Source organism: Castor canadensis, chromosome 4, assembly GCF_047511655.1.
Source record: "Castor canadensis chromosome 4, mCasCan1.hap1v2, whole genome shotgun sequence".
Taxonomy (NCBI): Eukaryota; Metazoa; Chordata; class Mammalia; order Rodentia; family Castoridae; genus Castor; species Castor canadensis.
This window is the reverse complement of record NC_133389.1, coordinates 124273025-124298288: the sequence shown is the minus strand read 5'-3', so window position 1 is coordinate 124298288 and position 25264 is coordinate 124273025. Positions and strand designations below refer to the sequence as shown.

General features: G+C 43.8%; 1 protein-coding gene and 1 long non-coding RNA gene across 2 annotated transcripts in view; one reads left to right on the top strand and one right to left on the bottom strand.

Moving 5' to 3' along the window:
- Positions 1-25264, top strand: part of LOC141422585 (uncharacterized) — a 51751-nt gene that overhangs the window by 24293 nt on the left and 2194 nt on the right. The window lies entirely within an intron of this gene.
- On the bottom strand, positions 15099-17889 carry Sp5 (Sp5 transcription factor). The gene is made up of 2 exons (XM_020154426.2): positions 17547-17889; positions 15099-16835 (listed from the first exon to the last, which is right to left on the bottom strand). Exons 1-2 carry the CDS (start codon positions 17595-17597, stop codon positions 15687-15689), a joined length of 1200 nt encoding a protein of 399 aa, XP_020010015.2. The 5' UTR covers positions 17598-17889; the 3' UTR covers positions 15099-15686.

The window sequence follows — 25264 nt, the reverse complement described above, 5'->3', positions numbered from 1 at the left end:
TTTGCAGTGAATGCACTTAGTGTTGGGGTTTGTAATGCTATAACCAACTTTTGTGGAGCCGTGGATTTCAGATGATACCTTCGTCAGGTTCCAAGAGTCATGGCACCATCAGCCATGGTCTCAAGTGCATGGACATGGGAGGAGACCTTCCTTAGGTCACTCAGGGCATGTGCAGGTAACATTTAGGCTTGTGGTACTCATATCCACACTCATGGAGGTTAAGGACATGTAGGAGGATATCCTTGGGTCCCACAAGTTGAGCCTGGGTGGTCCTGGAACTTCAGGGCATGGATGGGAATGCCCCTACGTCACATGGGGGAAGCTCTAGTGGGGATGAGGCTTGTGGCATTGGTACCTAGATTGCTGGAGCTGCAGGACACATATGGGACTTTCCTCTGCTTTCCCAGGGACAAGCTTGTGTGATGCCAGGACTTTTTTTCATCAGCAGCTGTAATCTGAAGCCATGGGCTGGGAAGGAGACCTTCCCTACTTCCTGCTATGTGAACACTGGTGGTGCTAGAGATTGGTGCTTGTAGCTCTTTTCCTGGAGCTTCAGGGTCTGGCTGGGACCCTTCCCAGTTCCCAGTGTGCAGACACGAGGATGCCAGGACTTTCCATCAGTAGCTACAGTCTTGAGGCTGTGGGCTGGGAAAGAGACCTCTTTATGTCCCACCAGGCAAGTGCTTCTGGTGACAGAGATTGGGGCCACTGGTAATTACATTCCTGGAGTTGTGAGACTCAGCTGACCTTTCCCAGTTCCCAGTGACAGGTGAGGGTAAAACTGGGTCCTTGCAATAGCAGCTATAGTCCCAAGGTTGTGAGCTACAGACCAGATCTCCTAGTTCCTGTGATGTAAGCACAGGTGGGACTCAGGCTTGTGGCTACAGCAGCTACTGGTCCTGAAGATGTAAGATGTGGAGGGGCTGTCTTCCACCCAGTGAGGCATATACCAGGTCAAGGCTTCTGGTGGCATCAGGGGGATGGCTGCTGGCCCCTAAAGCAAGATGGCATCTAGCAGTGGTTGTTGTTGTAGCTTGGATTCTAGGGGTTGGGGTATGCCCAATGTAACTTTCTTCCTTGGAGCACAGCATTCATTCTTAGACAAGCTAGCCTCCCAAACTGGATTTAAAGGCTGTAAGGACCATGGGATTCTCATTCAGTTGGCATTGCCAGTCTGCTGCTATGTTTAGGGCTGCTGGCACTTTCTCACTTGTCTTTCCTGGCCCAGCCAGGATTGAAGTTATAATTTGCTTTGTTCTTTTCTCTAGGTTATGGAATTGGTTAAGGCCTGGACACACCCAGACATACATTCCTTAAATAACAAAATTCTTGAGTTGTCTTTGAGGCAAATCCTCCACATCTTCTGCTGATGATTCTTACAGTTTGGAACTGGCTTTTCAAGAATAAGAAGCAGCAGCCAATTTATCTTGTTAATGACATCACAAGCTCAAAATCCTCCAGTGCAGAACATAATTACCCCCTGAAAAGACCCATATGACCTGTGAAGAAGCATGCCATCCAATCAACTTGCTTCCCTTCTATGGCACTGCTGGCTGTCAGTGCCAGCATCATTTTGCAAAAAGAAACTGCTCTATAAACCAGATGTCTCTATGTGAGTGAAAACTAATAAGGGTGGCTGTGCCTGGAACTCTTGTGTGGTTTAGGAGCATAAGCCGCCTCTCTGGTTTAGGGGCATAAATTGTCCCTCTGGTTTTAACATTCAGGGGTGAAATGATCTCTTTGGAAGTCCTGGTATATTCAGGTCTTTGGAATCTGGCTTTAGAGGTAAAATAATATTTCTTTCATTCATGGGCTTCTTGTCAATTGTCTGGTATGGTCTGGAAGTATACTCTGGTTTAATGTAATAAATGTTTTATGTGGGTTTTTTTGTTGTTATTGTTGTTACCTATTTGTGTTTTATTACTTGGTATTTATGATAATTGTCATAATAAAAGCTAAGGAATTTGGTAGGTGGTCCAATAGTTTATTAGAAGTTTATTAGTATGAGGGTCCTTAGGACTCTGAAGAAGTAGCAAGTGCTCACTGTGGGCACCCCTATGTTACTAGGGTCTTGATGGAGGTACCATGGTAACTTACCACGACGTGAAGTGGTTTTACAGGGATCCATCTCAGAAGAACATAGTTGTTTCCTGGGTTGAAAGGAACTCAACAGCTCATCTGGGAGGTATACATTAGGAAATGTTCCCCCCAATACTTGGGCTACCCCACAACCCCTTGGTTTTGGATTTTCCAAGACACACAAAAGGTGATATCTGACTCATAGCTAGCCCACGGGTGACTCTCTGGGAAGGAATCACCATAGGCAGCATGTTATTGACCCTAAACACGTTCTGAGCATATACTCCTGTTCCAGCCACCAAATAGAAGTATGACTCTCACAGATGGGTCCTGGAGACAGCAGTAGGCAGAACTGAACTCAGACCCATCAAAGTCATCCAGTCCCAGAATTCCCAGGCAGTTTTCTCAGGGGTTCCAGTGGCTGCTCCACTGTCTGGGAAGGGCTTTTTTTATCTTGTACTTTTTATTATATAATTGAGCTCATGCTAACATCTTATGCCTTTTTCTGGTGACTTCACTTTTGGTTCTGTATACCTAATTTAATATTTTGATTGATAAGCATGCTTAAATTTTTCTTATAAATACCTATAAGATAATTCTTAAACTGAAGTTTTAGAGCGAATATGGGAAAGGTTTTAGCTCTTTAATTTCTTTTCTGTGCCTATTTTAAATCTGTTGAATATTTACTCTTGTTTGGAAGTTTATTTTAGCCATTCCTCACTAAAACACAACTATCTAAGCGTTAACTTCCTAGAGTCATTTGAGCTGGTAAAAAGGAAAATGTTTTTAAAAGAAAGGTAGTGTGCAAATTGTTTTACCTGGGGAAAAATTTTGATCCAAAGCTCACATAAGACTTGCAAATAAAAACATTATGTTTAGCTATAAGAACAGGTGCCCTTAACCTGTTTCATGTCCTTATAAATGTAATTTGGATTCAACTCTTTTTATAAACTGGCAAATTTATTTTTTTTTTCATTTTTCTTTTATTATTCATATGTGCATACAAGGCTTGGTTCATTTCTCCCCCCTGCCCCCACCCCCTCCCTTACCACCCACTCCACCCCCTCCCTCTCCCCCCCGCCTCAATACCCAGCAGAAACTATTTTGACCTTATTTCTAATTTTGTTGTAGAGAGAGTATAAGCAATAATAGGAAGGAACAAGGGTTTTTGCTGGTTGAGATAAGGATAGCTATACAGGGCATTGACTCACATTGATTTCCTGTGCGTGGGTGTTACCTTCTAGGTTAATTCTTTTTGATCTAACCTTTTCTCTAGTACCTGTTCCCCTTTTCCTATTGGCCTCAGTTGCTTTAAGGTATCTGCTTTAGTTTCTCTGCATTAAGGGCAACAAATGCTAGCTAGTTTTTTAGGTGTGTTACCTATCATCACCCCTCCCTTGTGTGCTCTCGCTTTTATCATGTGCTCATAGTCCAATCCCCTTGTTGTGTTTGCCCTTGATCTAATGTCCACATATGAGGGAGAACATACGATTTTTGGTTTTTTGAGCCAGGCTAACCTCACTCAGAATGATGTTCTCCAATTCCATCCATTTACTAGCGAATGATAACATTTCGTTCTTCTTCATGGCTGCATAAAATTCCATTGTGTATAGATACCACATTTTCTTAATCCATTCGTCAAACTGGCAAATTTATATTGCTACATTCTGTCTCATGACTGAAACAAAAGCTGTAAGATGTTTGCATATATATGTGTTTTTGTGTGTTAGCTTTATGGTATGTCTATATCATAAAATCTCCCAAGGAATTCTATTCAAATTGGCTAACAAGCCAGGCCTGGTAATACATGCCTGTAATCCCAGCACTTAGAAAGCTAAGGCGGAGCATTATGAGTTTGAGGCCAGCCTGGGCTATGTAACAAGACTCTATTTCAAAAAAAAGAATTGGCTTACAGATGGATGAGTGCTTACATAAAATAAAACTAATAAATTAACCGAAATGCCTTTTAGTTAAACATTTTTAGCGTACATTTTTATCTGGGTTTGCTGGCTTAACAAGGTTATATTTATCTCTGCTGGATATTAATTGATAGATATCAACTATTTGAGTCATTGCTAAACAAGTTAAAATACTGAACTATCAGTTGCTAAATATAAGCACTCTTGGCTTCTTAAGTTTTATAAAAAAGGATAATGTATGTGAGTCTACAAATAAATGTGTTTTCATAAATTTTTGGTATATGTTAAGCAATTCACAATTGCTGTCTTCATAGGCTTTATTAAAAATGGTTACTAAGCTGGGCACTGGTGTCTCATGCCTGTAATCATAGCTATTCAGGAGGCAGAGATCAGGAGGATTGTGGTTCAAAGCCAGCCCTGGGCAAATAGTTCATGAGACCCTATCCCCCTCAAAAAAAACCCATCACAAAAAAGGACTGGTGGAGTAGCTCAGGGTATAGGCTCTGAGTTCAAGCCCCAGTACCAGAAAACAAACAAACAAACAAACAAACAAAAAAACCCACAAAAAAAGGTTACTAAGAGTTAAATGAACATTTAATTCTATTTACAAAGGACACTAAGAAACTAAAGTGTTTTGATAAGAAACTATAAGGTACAAAATATACCTTGTTAAGAAAAAGAATCATTTTTGATGCAAAAGGATTTGTGTAATATACACAATTTGCTTCAAAATTAAATGAATGAATTGTTCCAGAATGGAAAGTAAAAAGGGCAAAACTAATGGTATAAGCAAAGAGTGTCTCTGGAAAGGCCACAGAAGGTTTATAAAAGACTAATCTTCTAAAATTTGTGTGTGATTAAGTTGGCCAGATTTAGGAAAAATTAATTTTTAAAAAAAAGTTGAAAATTAATACCTTTTTTTATAAAACCAGAATCAAATTCTCTATTTAAAGCAACAAGGATTTCTAAAAATATTGTAGATCAAGGGCAAACACAACAAGGGGATTGGACTATGAGCACATGATAAAAGCGAGAGCACACAAGGGAGGGGTGATGATAGGTAACACACCTAAAAAACTAGCTAGCATGTGTTGCCCTTAACGCAGAGAAACTAAAGCAGATACCTTAAAAGCAACTGAGGCCAATAGGAAAAGGGGAACAGGTACTAGAGAAAAGGTTAGATCAAAAAGAATTAACCTAGAAGTTAACACCCACGCACAGGAAATCAATGTGAGTCAATGCCCTGTATAGCTATCCTTATCTCAACCAGCAAAAACTCTTGTTCCTTCCTATTATTGCTTATACTCTCTCTACAACAAAATTAGAAATAAGGGCAAAATAGTTTCTGCTGGGTATTGAGGGGGTGGAGTGGGTGGTAAGGGAGGGGGTGGGGGCAGGGGGGAGAAATGAACCAAGCCTTGTATGCACATATGACTAATAAAAGAAAAAGGAAAAAAAAATAAAATAAAAATATTGACCTGTTCTCAGTAAAAATTGTAATGGTCTGATGGTCCTGCTCTAATGCTGTCAGTCAGGATTGTTATCTTAGAATGCGCTATGCAGTGAAAAGAACTAACTTTTTTGTCAGTTGCTGAAGTGTCATCAAAGTTTTAAGTATGGTCTTCTTAAGTCTCTTGTCACCCACAGTTTTGTGTCTTCTCTAAAGTATTTGCAATCAGAAGTAAGACTTTAAGATGTAATCTTACAAGTTTCCTGACAAAGCTAAACTCATTTTACAAATGAGTTCTATTTTAACAGAAGTTGGCATAACTATAATGGAAAGTTGTATTTCTTGGTTTGAAACCATTATACAAACTGGATTTGTTTGAATCTCACTGGTTTTGTTTTCTATTTTCTTTTTTGAACTTTGTAGTACCTATTGCCTGTCAAAATACTATACGATTTCTAACAAAATGGTGGTGGCCCAGGGCTTTGAGACGACACAAAACTGAACTTAACAATGGATTCCAAGTAAGCCTCTCCTGACAGCCACTTTTTCTGAACTTCTTTGTCGCTCAAATGTGACTAAAAGGATCATGTCACTGACTCCCAATCATCAACCACTTCCCTTTCAGTGGGGACCTAGTCAGACCAACAGCCAGGACAGGTTTATTCTGGCAGTGGGGTACAGTCAAAACCTCACTAACATGCTGAGAAACTAATGCAGGTACTTTAAAGTGACAGAGGCCAATAGGAGAAGAGGACCAGGAACTAGAGAAAAGGTTCGAGAAGAATTAACTTAGAAGGTAACACACATGCACAGGAAATCAATGTGAGTCAACTCCCTGTATAGCTATCCTTATCTCAACTAACAAAAACCCTTGGTCCTTCCTATTATTGCTTATACTCTCTCTACAACAAAATTAGAGATAAAGGGAGAATAGTTTCTGCCTGATAGTGAGGGGGTGGGGGAGTAAGGGAGGGGGCAGGGGGAAAGGGGGAGAAATGACCCAAACATTGTAGACATATATGAATAAAAAAAAAAAAAGCCTCACTCACAAGGCTGGCCATAATGACACGTTTATCATCCTGGTACAAAAAGTGCGAATTAGGATCACAAATTCGAGGCCAGCCTGGGCAACATAGTGAGGCCCTGTCTCAAGGAAAGCAAGCAAGCAAACAAACATCCGCTAAAAAAGGCAAAGTAAAGGATAGTTGATTAGTGATGTTTTCAGAGAACAAAAGAGGGGGAATGTGAAAGAAATTGGGAAGTTGTCAGAATCAAAACGGAGTCACCTGTGTTAACCCCACAAAAAAGTAAAGAAAGCCAGGAAATTATGAAGGAAGGGTTCTTACACACAACTGCGTGATAATAACTTTCACAAAAGACTCCATCAGACCTCGAGTTTACATAGAGCCTACCACAACTTTATGCAGAAAGTAATTCTACATCTACCCAGTAACTAACTGTTCGTTCAACCTTGGAATCATGGCACTGCTTATTTATCATGGCAGCCAATATTATTGTTCAGAATGTCTGATGGAATCCTTATTTTTGTCTTTAAAACTTTCCCTTGCCCATGCAGTTCTTGATGAACTGATACTCTTGATACACCTGCTAGCAAAGCAAGGAGGAACAGCAGTCACACCCACCACTTGCTGTACTTAATATTTTAACACCTTGGGGAAGGTAAAACCTGGCTAAGTGATCTCACATTCTAAATATTCTTATGAACTGTTAACTGATCTTATGTTACTTTTCAGGAAAATAAGAACAAAGAGGATCCTATTCTTACACCATCTTTTCTGGAAGGTCTTAACCCATTCCAACTACTAGAGCTCAACATATGATGAGTTCCAATATAAAGCTGGCATAACCTGTGGGGCCCTCATGCACTCTTTTGGCCCGTGTATCTTGGATAATGGAATTGCCTTAAGCTTCTTATTAGCCTCATCATGGGACATCTAGGCTGTAATAAATACTAGCTATTGTTCATATGTGAACACATCTCAACAGGTGGAGTTAGTGCACCCAAGATTTTAAAACTAATGAAGTTGCTAAAGAGCCCCTGGCCCCTTAAGTTGGTCCCTTTCCCCATTTTCATATATGCCTTACAATTTATAATGAGTCTTCTTATTCTAGGTAATGATTTTTTTTCTTTGGTGGTACTGAAGTTTGAACTCAAGGCCTTCTCCTTGCTAGGCTGGCACTCTACCACTTAAGTCATGTCCCCAGCTCTAACATTTATGGTTTGATTGCCCAGACACATGGTGGCCGTTCACTAATGATTGTTAGCCTACCTAGGGAACTCATTCCTCAACCCAAAACTTAGACTCCTGAAGGGGTCAGCAGGAAGCATTAAGAATGATCATTGCTTCAATCCTTCAAGATTGAGGTATCAATGATGACAATGGGAAACTGAAATTGGCTAAGCCCTGGACACAGCCAGACATACATTCCTTAAATAACCAAATTCTTAAGCTGTCTTTGAAGCAAAGCCTTCACATCTTCTGCTAATGATTCATCTCACAGTTTGAAACTGGCTTTCCAAGAATGTACAGGAGCAGAAGCAGCCAACTTGTCTGGTCATCGTAAGTTCAAAAATCCATTCCCCTCCCTTTGATCATTAACTCCGCAGCCATAACAGCCAATCAACAAGCAAGGTATCCCATTTCCCTTCCCTCAAACTCCTCTGCTACCAACTGATTGGCAGGCAGAGTTGAGGTTGTAATTTCTGGCCTCCTTGCCAATTCCATGCAATAAAGCCTTTTCTTTTTTTTGCAAACTCTCAGTGCCATAGTATTCTATGCATTTTGGGCAGCAAGCCTCTCTTATGACACTTGCTTTTGCTATTCAGGGCTCGTGCCCTTTCCTTGCTCATTTATAGGACTCTCCTTCAACATCTGGTTCTCTGGGGCACAGCTGTTTGCAGCTACCTCTTTAGGCATCTTGGCTCTGCTCTGCTAGTTATATCTACTTGTTGAAAAGTAACCTGTACTTTGCAATTCTGTCCTTTTACTGTAGAATTTCTGTAGATGCCAACAGGACTTGTGGAAGTGCATTACAGGACAGCACTGGCAATGAGTCGCACACCCAGTAGTAGTGTCTTCAAAAGACAATACCAAGATTCTGTCACAAAATTCTGGCATTATTCCATGACACTCACTGATTTATCCTAAATTACCTTTGTTTCCTTTTAATGCCTTTAATTATAAGAACATGCTGTATTTAAAAAGTACAAGACTCCAGAAATCAGAGGCGGGAGTGCTAGGATCTCAAACTACTGCATTCTTAATAGTCATCAGATTGATTTGAACTTTTTAATTTTCAGATTTTAGGTTTAAAGCATTTCAGCTTTAGGAGAGACTATAAAGATCATCCAAATACAAATGTCCTCAATCAAAGTCCACAGCGTACTCCTACTCACCTTGGTTTAGAAAACAACAACCTTGCTGGGCACCAGCAAGCCTAGCTACTCAGGAGGCAGAGGTCAGTCAGGAGGATCATGGTTCGAAGACAGCCCAGGCAAATAGTTCCGAGATCCTATCTCGAAAAAACCCTTGACAAAAAGGGCTGGTAGAGTGGGTCAAAGTGTAGGCCCTGAGATCAAACTCTAGTACCACAACAAACGAACAAAAAGCACAACAAACCCAAACCCTGAAAAGGAAGGAAGCACCTTCTTCCTCAGGGGTCCTTTCTAAATTTGAGGAAATGTTGGAACCTTGACTTTCAGCTTTCTACTAATGACCCGATTCAGCTCCTTTCAATATCCTGTCTAAACAGGGTATTCCCCTTCACCCCGGTTATCTACTCCTCTTTTCCCCACTTTTAGATTTGCCTGGTAGAGAAGCAAGAGGGCAGCTATAGCCCCACCTATTCCGACTCCTGGCTGCTCAGGACACACAAGCTTGCTACTGACACGTCTGAGTTCTGCTGATGAAGGGGTGCTTTCTCCTTAGGGAATAGCTCAGCAACCTGTACTTCAAGCCCAGGTTCAGCACAGAACTGTTATCTCAGTAACTTTCTCGGCACTTGTGTATAGCACTAGGAAGATATGACATGGGATCAGGGATCAGACGGGAGAATAAAGGCTGTGAGAAAAAAGAAGTCTCCATTAAATATAGTAACTCAATAAGAAATTGCTAGGCACTGTGGTATATAACTGTAATTATAGCACTCTGGAGGCTGAGGCAGGAGGAGCGAGAATTCAAGGCTAACCTGGGCTACATAGTGAGTTCCAGACCAGCTTAGGCTACAGAGAAAGACCCTATTTCAAAAATTACCCCTCAAATATACATATAGCTAGACATATATACATCTGTCTGTCTATATGTGTATCTATCTATCTATCTATATGTGCGTGTGGCTAAATGCTTGTAAGCCTTAGTTCTCATCTCCATTAAAACTTTAGCTCAATAAAGGGGTATGTTTATAAATTTAGGTAATCTTTTGTATAGTTTTTTCTAATTAAATCTATCCAAATAGGGATCATCTCAAACCCTAATCTTCCATCATATTAATAATTTTATTTTTTATTGTGATGTGAATATTTTTCTGTTGATATTTATAAATTCATAGGGAACATCAGCCAAGTACAATATAAATAAAATATGGCTTAAAATAGAACTGTATATTTAACTCATCCACATGTAAAATTTAGATCAAGGAATACAAATGTCTACTAATACTACAATAGATTTAGCCAGTTGTGGTGGCACAGGACTATAGTCCTGGCTACTCAGGAGGCTGAGGCAGGAGGATTGAAAGTTCAAGGCCAGCCAACTTAGTGAGAGCCTGTCTCAAAATAAAAATAAAGGGCTAGGGATGAGGCTCATTGCCTACCATACATGGTGCCTTGAGTTCAATTCCTACTAGTGGAAAAAAAAAAGAGCAAAAGATTTAGGAGACTTTTGAGTTCTGTATTACAGGGAGCCAAATCAAATTGTGCATAAATACTTTAAGAAGGACACATGACAATTAAACTTTCATACCACAGATGCGTATGGATATAGAGAAGTATGACATCCTCAAAAGATGTACAGAATGGAAAAAGCAAACAATACCTAGAGTGAGAATAAAACTTACAGAAAAAGAGAAATAAACTCTCACGGTATCTTATATAGACTTTTTGGAAACTGTTACCAAATGCTTTCAAAATAAAGGCACACTCCCCACCCAAGCATAAGCACAGAGAAGTTAGCCCCGAAACTTGCCTTGTGAATTGGATGAAATTAACCTGAGGGCCAGATGTTTCCAATCTGTGTTTTAGATTATGTTAAACATAAAATCTTTAGAAAGTACCTGTATGACTGAACAGTTTAACTTTATGTTTTAAAAAATCAGATGACATGGAGACACCACTTTAGACCTTAGACAATTTTAGTGTATTTTTGACTAGTAAGAAAAATTACATGAATAGTTTTACTATCAAACTTCCACCTCTTAATATGCAGACTCAATCTTCAGAGTGCTGAAACAACTTACTAGAAAGTGAACTGCAGATTTTCCATGTGTTATCATACTAACAACAGGATTTATTTTCCCTGGATTGAAATTTGATACTAGATAGAAAACCAAAACGTATTAATGTAGATTATTATGTGTTGTGAAGAAACTACTGCAGTTCACATACATGGACTAAATTATAAATTAAGTCAAATATCCCACTAGGAATTATGCTTTAGATAAGCACTAAAGACCTAGAAGAAAAGTGTATAGTCTATAATGGAAGTAATTAAAATGTCAGCATTAAATTATGTCAATCAGACATGTTCAAATCTTCAAGTGGCAATAAGGTGTGGTAAAATAACTGTGAGATGACAAAACAGCTGTCATGGCCCAAAACTGTTTGATTACGTCTTTGTGGGGCAAATGTCACTTATTTATAATAGGCAGGGACATTATGTAAGTTATTATACAATGTCCATTAATGAATTTGAAACATTGTTGCCTCTGGTAACAACAGATTCTTTAAAAACAATCAAGAGCAGAGCAATTGACATCGAGATATTTATGCAAAAAATGTGGAGATTTACACCAGAAAATTCACTGTTTAAATTACATGTACTGAGTGCCCCATTAATCACATTACAATGACCTAGTAATGAAACATGTCCTTTGGTGTATTAATCTAAATATATACATCATTATCAACATGCACCTAGCTAGATGTATACTTTATCTTTTCCTACTTTAATCAAATTATGTTGGCACAAAGTATTTCACATACTCTTTTAAAAAATGTCTGAGCTGTGGGCATGGCTCAAGTGGTAGAGCACTTACCAGCAAGTGCAAAGCCCTGAGTTCAAACTCCAGTGCCACCCGAAAAAGTTTCCTTCTGTCAGGCAAACCAGGAGAGTAATATTTAGTTGGGGACAGTAGCAACCTATAGTTACATTAACCATGAATCAAAGCTTGGGACTTCAAATCTGATTCCTTAACATAAAGCATTTCCTGATATGATACTGCCAATTTACCTTGTCATGTAATGTGATATGCTAATGCAAATAAAAAGTAGTTTACATTTTGAGAGTTTCACAAGAGTCATACATAGAGGTGTTGCTATGAAGTTGAAGTCATAGCTACTGCTCTAGTAACATTCTGTGAAATTCTCAATCATGCAAAATTATCCAAAATAAACAGACAATTTATTTTAAACTGATTATTTGAAACCTAAAGTATTAGGACGGAACCCAGGACAAATTAGGGTAAAAAAATCTACCTTTTCTATGATATACCATTGTTTGCGATTGGTTTCTGTATCACTCCACAAGATTAATTTTTTAATTGGTTTGTCTTATTTGACTTAAGGCCAAGTAACTTAAGACGGTATGTGTAACATAAGATTTAAACACTAGCTAAGTCTAGAAAAGATTAACATGGATGTTAGTAACATAATTGTATTTTCTTTAGCATAATTTATTTTCAGTCATTATCAGGACTACTAAAAATGAATGATCAGCTAAGGATATATTTGTACAATTTTCCCTTGAAAAAAAAGCAGAAAAGCACAATGTTAGTCAGTTCAGAAACACAATTCCAAATTAGTTAATGTGCACAAAACTCGATTTCTCTGTTTTCAAGCTCTTGACTAAAATGGTTGTTCATTTATCCATTTAGTGTAAAATTGAAAATATCACCAATTTTGAATTTTCTGAAGTAGAATACTTCCTATCTGCATGCTACCAAAAGTTGCATTAAAAAATCTACAAAGTCCAGTAACATTTGAGGCAATCATTAACATATTCAATTAATTGTGTATAATTAAATAATTAATTATATAATTCAATTTAATTTTAATTGAATTGTGTACTGTGGTCTTTAAGGAAAGCCTTGGATGAAATTGGTGGATTAAACTCACTTTTTTGATGTTGGCAAACTCCAATTAAAAATAAATTTTGTTTATATTTAATAGTAGTTTGCTTTTAAACTTCTCTTTTGAATTTTGTTAAATTTTCTAGTATAATAAATGTGCTTAATTTGTACATAAGTTATGCATATTATTCTATTGGTGTATTTTAACATCCTAAATGGTACTCTGTTTACGGTATTATGAAACAAAACATACAGCAGCACTTCAAATTTTAACAGCTGTAACTCAACACATTTCTGCCTTGTATTTTAGAGCAGTTATTGGCTCATTTTTCAGTATAATCATGAAATGCCCTCCTGCACTTTGCGAATATCATATTATAGCTTCCTGAATTCCACTCCAATAATAACAAATTTTTCTTCAATAATTGACTTCAACTGTACCAAGTTAAAGATTACTTTTACTATATTTGGAAATTGTGGGGTCAATTAAGTGCAACCATAATAAAGTTAATTTTGTCATCAAATGACTTTGCTCTGCTTTTTAAAATTACATATACCTTAATTTTGATAAATTCAATGTATTTTATCTAGTTTTCCTGTTTACTACAAAGTTAGAGAAAACTGTCTTTAACACTTCATCTGTGTCGATTTTAAATTTCACACGTTTTACCTACTTTTTTCCTGAGTGAACTTGATCTTTGACAGCTTCATCTGTTTGAATATGAAATAATCATAACTGCAAATAGCTACAGACTCATTTAAAAACTGCCACTTTTCTTTCTCTAGCAAAGACACTCTCCCACATGAGACAATCACTTCAAAAAGCCCTAGATCTTTCACTCTCAAACAAGGATTCCTCTTTCCCCATTACCTGCCAAGAACTCTTTGCTGATTCTGAAGCTGATACCAGGAAATGGTTCAGTGAGGTGTGGGAGTGTCTATAACTCATTGATTTTTTACAGACATCTTAATCTAAATCAAGATTAGATTATTAATTAGTTAGGACTGTCTTAGATTCAGAGTACACATTTAGATTCATATTAGTTACTGTTTACCAGCTTTATTACTTTAGCTCAAAAAACTGCCACACCCTTCAAAATTTAGCTTAAACTGCTTCCAAGGTGAAGAACCAGGATGATTCACATTCTAATTTGTCATTAAACAGTGCCAAGATTTTTAAAGGGAGTAAATAACCCCAAGTTATACTCCCACAAAGAATCTGATAGTCATTTACTACTTATCCCATCTTATACAGTAAAATGCTATTTCTTAGAAATATAAAAGTCATTTTCAGTCCAATTATGTTGTTAACACAAATTTCAAGAACTCTTAAGTTTCTAAGGCTGTACCCTTCAGTCTGACATTAAACAAAAAAGTAAAACAACTTGTGGGCTGTGCAATATTATCTATATATGCTTGGATCATGAAAAGATTATTCATTGAAATATGGAATTCATGAAGCTAGCTTAAAATACTAAGATAATTTAAACCTTTTTTTTTTTTTGGTAATTCTAAATCAAAAAAGATCTAACTGCCCATTGAGGTTTAAGTTTCTGGTTTAAAAACTCAAATTAGAAAACGCAGTTAGTTGAGACACTTGAAAAACACACTTGAAAACTTTTTTTTTTAATTTAGAGAAAGACAAGAAACATAGATTTAAGAAAAACATCTCGTTTCCACATTTTCAAGCTATGAATATTCCTGGCTCTTTCGTGAGAAAAGTCTGTGTACTTCAGTGATCAACAGAATAAAATCCCAAAATGCAACAAGAAATTAAACTCCCTGGCTTAACCAGAAATCTCTAGGTGGTTACCGTGAAACAAGATTTCCACAGCAAAAACAAGAGAAGAAAACAAGCAAGACGACATTGCGTATCACGACGGGGCTGAAATACACTAGTGACACCTAGGACAAGTTATCTTCTTGGTAACTCCGGGGCAAAGACTAAGCATCACAGGGCCCCAGGATCTTGTTCTCTTTTCACTTTCCCAAATCGAACCTGTGAACAGATCCTACTACCTCTCCTGACGCCAGCACAGAGGCTGCGGGAAGAAATCCTGACAGTTCCAACAAATGGAAAGCCACTGGGAAATCGCCACATAATGAACTAGTCTTGTATGGCCAGCAGGTATCAAACTTGTAACAGAAAGGCGACAGTGAAGCCCTAAAGCCGCATGAGAAACTCAAGGTGTGATTGGTAAACCTTTTACCACAAAAGTGACCTTGCACCCAACACACTTTGCTAAGAAGCCTCTGTCACAGGCAGCCCACTGGAACCACCAAATTCCTGGTGAAACCTGACCTCTTAGTAAAGCCTCCGGAAGAAAAGATCAAACGAGACCAGCTCTGCGGGGTCTTCCCGAGGGGACCCAGGAGTTAACGTATTTATTTTCACGCTGCAACTGCTGATCGCTTTACAGAGACATACCATGCTGTAGCTCTGCGTGGAGCCGAGGACAAAACGAACATTAATGTTGTAATTATTATATTCTTTAACAAAGCTATTTTTAAATAACCTGTACAAAGCCCGAACCAGCCCTAGTCAAAACTGGAGCACCGTTTCAAATCGCCCACGGTCCTTCCGCTTTTATTCAGCAGCGTATCCTATATATACAAGGCCCAGGTGGTACCCCAAACTGTAGGTCTCCTGGGCGGTGGCAATGATTCGGACTTTAGAACTACCCTGGTATAATCCAGGGCTCTCAACCATGGCCAGTGGGCCCCAGTTCCCAGCTGGGCCTCTCCTGCTCCTCCCTCTGTCCTAGGGCGGAGGAAGCAGGGAGCCAGGCCTCCACTTTGGGAGGCGGACAGTGGAAAGTCTGTTTGCTAAGTCGCCACTCTGTCAGCTGCCCAGAGGTGTCAAGTTCCCAGGACCTCCCACAGAGGTGCTGGGAAGGCAGGAGTGACCTCCAGAATGCCCCCGTGTAGGTAGCTCACAGGTCCCGCGTGTTCTCCCGCTTAACCCCGGCCTCAGCAACTTTGAGCTTCTTATTTTGGTGCGTCTTGACATGCTTGGCGAGGTGGTCGCTGCGCATGAAGCGCTTGCCACACTCGGGGCAGGCGAAGCGCTTCTCGCCCGTGTGAGTCCGCAGGTGCCGCTGCAGCTCGTCCGAGCGCGTGAAGCTCTTGCCGCAGAAGAGCCAGTTGCACACGAAGGGCCGCTCGCCCGTGTGCCAGCGCAGGTGCGCCTTCAGGTGCGACGTCTTGCCGTACACCTTGCCGCAGCCCGGCACGTGGCATACGTGTTGCTTCTTTTTGCCCGGCTCCGCCTCGGGGGCGCCGCCCGCCGCCTGGCAGTTGGGGCAGCGGCAGCGGCGGCACCTCCTGGCCGTGGCCGCCAGGGGGGCCTTGGTCTGCAGCAGCGCAGCGATCTGGCTCTGGTACTGCGCAAAGTCCGACGGGCCCAACACCAGGCCCCGTTGCAGGGCGGCAGCTGCAGCGGCAGCAGCGGCCGCAGAGGCTGGGAAGCGCGGAGTGTGGGGACCCCCAGCACAGGCGCTGGAGAGGCTGCTCCCTGGAACCCCGGAGCCCCCCGGCCCGGCTCCCGACTGTGGGATGCTCCACCACGGGAGGTCGTCGGGGGCCGGGTTGGGGGACAGCTGGCGGCAGGTGGGCGGCGGAGGCGGTGGTGGCGGAGGCGGGGGCAGCAGGTTGGAGTAGCCCGGTGGCAGCGCGGCCTGAGCGGCGTAGGGCACGTAGGCGGGCGCGCAGCTGGCAGGCAGAGCTGCCATGCTCGAGGGCAGCATCTTGACCGGCGAGAACTCGTAGGGGTAGGAGGGGTCAGCGGGGGGCGTGAGCGGCAGCTCGTGCGCAGCTCCGAAAGACGGCTGCAGGTGCGTTTTCTGCGGGGTCAGCCCCAGGCTCGGGTGCGGAGGCGGCAGCGCACCGGGCGAGTGCGCGGGCATGTCGGCTGTCCACGGGTGGAAGAGCCTGGAGGGCGAGCCCAGCGCTGGGTCGTAGGGCACCTGCAGGAAGTCCGGAGCCGCCGCCGCGCCGGGCTGGCCGATCCGGCTACAGGTGGCGGCCAACAGCGCCAGGGGCGAGTGCTTGCCCAGGTCCGGGGAGGCGCTGGGGGTGCGGTCCTGCATGGGCGGCGGCGAGGGAGGGCGGAGAAGACACAAAAGGTTAGCGCTCCAAGCGCGGACTCTGGGCTGGCCCGCCACCCCCACGCCCGCTATTATACCTCCGCCCCTCCTCCTCCTGGCCGTCCCTCCCCCGCCACCGCACACTACGCACGCACCCACGGGCCCCGCAAAACTTTTGGTGCCTGCGCTACCTGGACGCGGGGCGCGCGAGCTCTTTCCGTTAAACTACTTGGTACAAAGAGAAGCCACCCAGTCTTTAAGGAGGGCCCAAAGGGGTAGGCGGAGGAATCCGAAGGGTTGCTCCGAGAGCCAAGATCAGCAAGTCTGGAGACACCCACAGCCAGGCTGCCCAACCGCCCGCCCTTGCATCTTTTATGCTTTCTTTTCCTAGCTGCCTTCGAGCTCCTCCTCCACCCGCCCCAGGCTGAAATCAGCAAGAGGGCGCAGCAGGGTGACCGGGGGCCATTACTCGGCCACCCACGCACCTCTGAACTCCTAGATCCATGCGTGCCTCTCCCAAAGGCCACCCTCCCACAAAGGCCACATGCCCCAGGTTAGGTGTGAAGGTGGTGTGGGCACCCCTAGGTCAGACTCCAGCCACACCCGCCGGCGGGGGTCCTTGGAGATTCAGGGTGCATAAAGTACCGGGGGACATCCGGGCACAGCTCCTTCCCATCTGCTCCCGCCCCCTCCGGGCCCAGCGCTGACCTGGAGAAAGGCCTGCAGCGAGTCGTTCCGGAGGACGGCCACGGCGGCCATGGCTACAGCTTGGAGGCCGCTCGCCGCGGAGCGGGACGCCGCCGCCGAGGCATGGACACCCGAAGGCGAGGACGAACGGCCGCCCAGCGTGCCTCCCGGTCCTCCCCGCCCGCGCCCCGCTCGCTCGCCCCGCGCGCGGTCTGAGCGCTTCAGGATCACCTCCAAGAATTTGATAAGGACTTTGCTGGGCCGCCAGCCAGTCAGAGGGAAGATTTATGGCTTTGAAGTTTGCCGCTACCCAATCATCAAAGAATAGCGGCTCTTTCAGAAGCGAAAGCAAATCCTTTGAATCCACAAAGCTCCTATGGTGTGTTTGTTGGTCTGGATAAAAGAACTGATTATTAGGGGGGATGGGAAGGGAGGAGATAAAGGCGGGACAATTAATGAAGTAATCACTATGTGGGAAATGTATATACACAAATAATTGGATTTTCCTGATCAAAGGGGGCCTTGCCGCCTGGAGACTCGCGCTTGGGTTGCCGGAGACACTCGATCTCCCCGCCTCCCACTTGCAATTAAAGATTTGCAGCGAGGGAGCGCCCAAAGTGACAAAGTGTCTTTGTTATCTCTAGAAAAATCTGCCTTCAGTTTTCAGCGCGGTACTTTGAGGCTGGGATGAGGGTAACTCTTTCTGGTACCCATCCCGCACCATTACAACACACCCGCCCGCCCGTGCACACCGCGGACCCGACCAGAGCGAGTTCCCGGGGCGGGGCGGGGCGTGGGAGCGGCCTCACTTCGTCGGCCGCGTGTCCCCCCGCCCGCCGCGGTGGAGCTGTGGACAGGGCTGTGACCCCGGGCGGGGCCAGGCGGCCGCCCAGGGCGGCGGTGGGTGGCGCGCACGCTGCTGGGCCTCCGGCCCTTACGAGCGACCCGACTCTCTGGTGACTTCCCTGTTAGCAACCTGGAAGTTTTCCTCAGGCCACAACTTTTGCAGTGAACCTGGGAAAAACACCGGCGGCACGCTTATTCCCAGCGCTGAGCTTGGCAGGACCCCAGAACAACATGTAGTAAACACTCGAGGGGAAAAAATTGTGCCGTGCTGCCCTTTCTCCCCAGGAGAGCAGAGCTGGACACTGAGGGCCCCAGGAGTACCTAGCGATGCTAGTCACTTGTCTCCTTAAGCCACACCAAGCGAGTGCGCGGCCGCAAACCGGACAGAGCTACGAGAAATGACTCGGAAAAAGTAAGGCACAGTCCAGGAAGCCTTTTTTTTTTTTTTATCGTGGTTCAACAAACCATAAATCACACGGAGGCCCCTAAAGGGAAAGAAAAGTTAATACAAACCCCAGTTCCTGTCTTTGGAAAGGAACAAAAGTTCATCAGACATTGAGCGTGCCTCTTCCGAGCCACTGAAGGGCTCTCCAGGGTGTCTTCCTCCCCCTTCCCCGCATCCTTGTTGGCCACCTACATCCGGGAACAGTTGTCTCCCTTGGGATCAGGACTCAGGGTGCGTCCTATGCAGCTCTGCCGACACTGGGATCCGCTCCCCTAGGAGCGCAGGGAGGGAAGGGAGGTAGAGATTGGCTGGGCGCCACAGGGTCCTCTTCTCAGTGAGGGTCTTGGGGACCCAAAACCGCAGGAGAGGCCCCATAGCCATAGCTCTCGTAACTGCATAGCGAAGTGGGCTGCGTGAGCTTGATAATACACTGACTCTTGTCCCGTCTCAGTGGACAGGGTCTTCCTTCTCTGAGGCCACCACCCAGTCTGGAAGCGTCGAACCAGCTCAGCTCTCGCTCAGCCCCAGTGCGACCAGGACCGATATTCAAGGACCCAGTGGTCCTTGAACACAGCACTAGAGGTTTGCCAAACTCCAGGTTTCGGAGTCTAAGCTGTATATTGGTGCCCTTCTCGCTTCCATCAAGGACAGTGACAGTATGTCACCAAGGAGACCCACTATCTCCTACGCCCAGGAGCGCTAGGGAAATAGAAGCATCTTACTGAAGACTAATGGGCCACACGCGGCCCCAAAGAGAAGAATCTTCTCATCCCCCACACTCTTAGTCCCTCCTTCCCAGTGAGGTGTCACACTTGGAATGGTGAGCAGTCATCTCCCAGCTCCGCCACGCGGTCTGGCTCTTCCTAAACGTGAGGCTGGGGTGCTCTAGAAGAGGGCTTAGTGATTTGCTCTGGGGCTTGGCAGACCTGCCCTCAAGCCCGGGACTGGAGGAAACACAGCTCGCATGCAAGTCAGGCCAGAGAACCCTGGGGTGCACCCAGGCCCAGTGCATACCTGCACCCTCAGAGGCTGTCTGGTTCCTTAGCTTTTATTTCTTGTCCTGCTCCTTTGAGCTTTTGCAACCCACCTTTCCAGGGAGGGTGGTCAGGCTGGGTAAGCAAGCTCCATGGGGTTCTTTTTTGGAGCAGGAAGAGCCAATTCACATCTCCACATAGGGCTAAACTTTTTGAGCTGTCCCTATTAGCCACTTAAACCGCCATCCGTGAGTGACCAGCAGGGCTTGGTGGTTAAGAGCTTGGACTCTGAAGACAGGTGTCCCTCAGTCTACAACCCACCCCCCAAGATCGTGGTAAGCAAGTTATGCCTCAGTTTCCCCATCTGTAAAATGTGCTCCCTTTGTAGAGTACTAGTGGACTTAAAAACATTCATGTATGCAAAGTCTTCAGGACAGTCAGTGCCGGGCACACGGTAAGCCCTCTCGGGAATATTTCACAGTCTCTGCCTTTGAACATTTATGAAAACACCAGGATTCCAGCCCTCCCAGGCCCCAGCTGAAGTTTGGAAAGAGACTTGGAGGAATTGCACTTTAACCTTCCTCCCTTCGCTCTCCGAGCTCCAGAAAAACTTCTTCCTAATGAAGTAATGTTTGGAGGTCCATTAAAAATGCAATACCGGGAGATCAAAGTACAATATTTATTTTAGAAATTTGTTGCAATCACCAAGAGATACAGGTATCAAGGCCAAATGTCAGTTCCGTTACACAAAGCCAGGCGCCTGGGAAGAGCGCGTGGCTGCTCTGCCATAATGTAAAGAGACATCAAAGACCAAGCGCGGCAAAAGTGCGCAGCCGGGAGGGAGGGAGCGAGCCCGGAGCGCTGGCGCCCCAAACCGCGAGGCGCAGGGGAGGGGGGCTGCAGGGGCGGGGGTCAGTTCAAAGAGGTATCCGCTGGGGCGTAAGTACACAGGAGGGAAGATTTAATGGTCTTTCCTTTGTGCTCAGAGGACCCGCGAACTCCTATGTGGTCCCCCGCCTGGGGGCGAAGATGGGGGAGCTGTGAATTGGGAGCAACTTTCACCCCGGCGCGGGGCGGGAGCTTGAATACGCGTCTCTTCGTGGAGACCCGCACAGCTAAGCAGCAATCCACGCAGATCTCCAAGCAGCTGGGGTTCCGAGGCTGGGAAGTTTGCGTCTCAGTTTCTTCGCAGGTGGGCGTGTGGGCAGCAGGAGCCGACCAGGTGCAGTCTACGGGAAGAGGCCCGGAGGTGAACCCCTGGAGGCGTTTGCAAAGGGATCCCCAAGGGTGTTTCTATTTCCCGCCCAAGCCTGGTACCTGCCTCGGATATTTTCTTCCAGCAACTAGGGACCCTGGCCTGTGGCAGAGTCAGACATTCACCCCTCCCTAGTTGGTGTTCTAAAAATCTATACCTTGTTTAGGTCATCTCAACAAATGCTTAGCTCGTTGGCCTTCCATAGTAGTGTTGCTTTACCGGCTGGATCTGGCCCCCTTTCTGCCAAGGCTCAACTTCCAGTCACCTGCGCCTGCCTAGATAGTGCTGTACCTGTACCAGGCCTTGCCTTATCAAAGGTTCTGGGAGGAAGGGGGGAGAATTTTCCTTGTGCTAATGGGGTACTGAGCCTCAGGAAGATGCCTGTGCGTGGCTTCAGTTGTCTACAACCAAGCTTCTCAGACCAGTTCTTGGCTGCCCTTTGAAATCGTGCAAACAGCAGAATGTTGCAATTGTTCTGTTCTCAATTTGAAAGATTTTTTTTTAAATGGTGGTGGGGATAGGGGAGGGGTTGCAATCTGATACTAAGTTAATTGAGGATTTGGAGTGGATCTCCCTGTTTAAGCTGTAGACCAAATCACAGATGCCCCCACACCTGTGCCTGCCTCTGACATAGGCATCCATCCATGGTGGATGGTCAGTGGCAAGAGACGGTTATGCTGGGAAATTGACCTGGTGACCAACTTTTTCCTTGGAAATTTTCCCTTTCAAGGAAATGGGAATGTTTCCTCACCTGAAAACCTTGAGTTAACTTTAAGTTAAATTTCTGGATTGGATGGGTATTAATAAACGTAGAACTGGAAGGGATCCTTATCAAATTCAACTCCTTTATTTGATGGCTGAAGAAAGAACATTTGCATGACCTTTCATGCATGCACAGTGTTTCAAACTGCAGTAAGTGTTCAATAAACGCTCACTGATGCTGTTACAGTGGAGTTGAGTGTAGCAGTGTCATGGGGATAATGACTGGTGCCAGGGAGCACATGGCTACACAAGGAACCCAGAGGAGAGAACAGGTGGGGGAGGACTGAAGAAGGAAGGTAAGGGAAGCTTTAGCAAGGAGCTGGGCTTTGGAGGAAGAGCCCTTTAAGGACCTGTAGGATTTTAATGTGGTGACAAGAAAGGAAGGAGATGAGGGTGGAAGGAACAAGACAGGAAAGAGAAGTCCCCTCTCAGTGAGGAGCTGAACAATCATCGTAGTTTGGGCTGGTGTAGACAGGTAAGGTCAGATGACAGAAGTCAGGGAGAGGAGTTTACCCCCCATAGTCTATATACTAGGAATTTATTATAGGCTTCTGAGTAGGTGAATATCATAAATTCAATTTCATATTTGAAAGCTTCTCCCCCAGTAGGGCTGACTTGTAGAGAGCCTGGAAGGATGGAGGCAGATGCGGTTATCTAGGTGTCAAGAGGGTGGTACCTTGACTGGCACCTGGTAGTAGTAGGGAAAGGTAATTAAGCATTTTAAAGGGATAAAAATTTGGTGACAGGTTAGAATAAGGAAAATTTAGACAGGTATGGTGGTGCACTTGTATAATCCCTGCTACTCAAGAGGCAGAGACAGGCGGATTCCAAGTTTGAGGCCAGCCACAGCAAAGTTAGTGAGATCCTATCTCAAAAGCAAAAGGCACTGTAGGTGTGGCTCAAGTGATAGAGCACTGGCCTAGCATCTGTGAGGCCCTGGGTTTAATCCTAAGCAGTCAGAAAAAAAAAATAAATAAATAAAAGAAGAGAAAAGAGAAAGAGAAAAATAATATAGCTGGGCATGGTGGTTCACACCTATAATTCCAGCACTTGGAAGGCTAAGGAGGATTATGAGTTCCAGGTCAGCCTGTCTCCAAAAAAAAAAAGAAGTAGGGGGAAGGAAATAAAGAAATAAAAGATTTCTCTTTTGAACAAATGATGGCAGGACAACCAGATAGTCACATGTCAAGGAAAAAAATTGAGACTGAATGGTTAAATAAAATATGGAGTGCTATTCTGCTATAAAGAAGAATGGAAGTCTGTCCTCTGTAGTAACATGAATCAGCTTAGCGAACATTATGTTAAGTGAAATGAGACAGGCCCAGAAAGACAAATACCTCATGCTCTCATATGTAGAAACTAAAAAAATTAGTCTCACAGATGGAAAGAATAGAATAATGGTTATGAGAGGCTGGAAAGGGCAGGTGGAAGGGGGAATAGAGAGAAGTGTATTAATGCATATAAAATTAGAGTTAGTAGGAGGAATAAGTTTTGGCCATTGTCACCAGCAATTTCTTGTATATTTCAAAATGGCCATAAGAGATGACTTTGGATGTTTCAACACAAAGAAATGAGAAATATTTGAGGTGATGGATATGCTAATTACCCTTATTTGATCATTACATGCTATATACATATATCAAACTATCACATTGTGCTTCATAAACATGTACAATAAAACTTTTGTGTTTCAATGGACAACACCAAGAAAGTGAAAAGACAACCTGAAAAATGGGAGCGATAGCTTGCAAATTGTGTATAAAATAAGGGACATGTTTTCATGATACATAAAGAACTCTTTCAACTCAACGATAAAGAGACAAAAATGACCTAATTTAAATATGGACAATGGATGTAAATAGATATTTCTCTAAAGAAGACATAGGAGTGGCCGATATGCACTTGAAAAAATTCTCAGTGTCATCAGCCATCCACGAAATGCACAATGAGAACCCTATCAAACCTACTAAGAGGTATAGATTAAAAAAAAAATAGTAGCAAATATCGGATAGGATGTGGAGAAATTGGAACCCTCATGCAATGCTGGTGAGAATGTAAAATGGTATAGCCCCTTTTGAAAACAATTTGGCAGTTCCTCAAAATGTTAAAAATGTAATTATAATTTTACTCCTAGGTATATACCAATGAGAACTGAAAACAAATCTGCATAAGAACTTACACATGAGTGTTCATAGTAGCATTATTCCTAATGCCAGAAGATGGAAACAACCTAAATGTCCATAGAATTGGTGAATGGATAAAATGTGATATGCCTATGCAATGGAATATTATTTAACCATAAAAAGGAATAAATAAAGTACTGATACATGCCACAACATGAATGAACCTTGAAAACATTATGCAAAGTAAAGGCAATCTATCACAAAAGATCACATACTGTATGTTTTTACTTAAGTAAAATGTATAGAATGGAAAAATCTAGAGAGACAAAGTGCATTGGTGGTTTCTAGGGACTGGGGTGGGGGGATTAGGAAAGGGTTGATAAGTGATACAAACTTTTTGGTAGAGGTGAAAATGTTCTCAAATTGATTGTGGTAATAGCTGTACAACTCTGTGAATACGCTAATAAAACATCGAATGGTACACGTTATAGTTTGAATCCTAAATGAACCCCCTAGCTCATGTGTTGAAAGCTTAGTCCCAGTGTTGGCAGCAGTGTTCAGAGGTCGCTCTTTTGGGAAGTGATCGGATCACAAGGACTCTGACCTCATCAGTGGATTAATCCAATGATGAGTTTGTAATGTACTGGGACATTGAGAGGTCGTAGAAACTTTAGTGGGGGGCCCAGTTGGAGGAAGTAGGTCACCATTCTCTGCCCTGAGGATACACCCTGTAACCACCCCCTTACTGTCTCCTGGCTGGCATGAGGTAAGCAGCTTTGTTCTACCACACGCTGTGCCTCACCACAGCCCAGAAACAATGGAGCCAAGTGACCATGTACTGAAACCTCTGAAACTATGAGTCAAAATTAATCCTTTCCTCCTGTAAGAATGATTTTCTTAGTGGCAGAAAGCTAACACAGTATACTTTGAATGAATGAACTACATGACATATGATTATATCTCAATAAAGGGCCCTGAAGTTTTAGCCTTGAGGAAGTGAGAATAGCTCCGTTATTGGTAACAGTGGGAGGACACTGTAAGGAGACCTTTTGGTACATAGTAGAAGTACTAGCTCAGTTTGGGCTGTTGAGTCTAAGGTTCAGACTGGCTGCTCAGGAAATGCCTGCAGAAAGCTGGAACTCTGGGAAGCGGGCAGGTTTTTTGTGTGACTGCTAGGGCCAGAGGGAAGGCCTGTGAAGTTTTGGTGAGTATGGATGGCTGAAAAAGTGAGCTCAGAGGAATGTCTGAAGACCAATCACTTTTCTCACCGACAACAGCTAGAACAGAATTTGGAGGGAAACCACAAATAAAAGATGAACAGAGGAAGAGGGGCC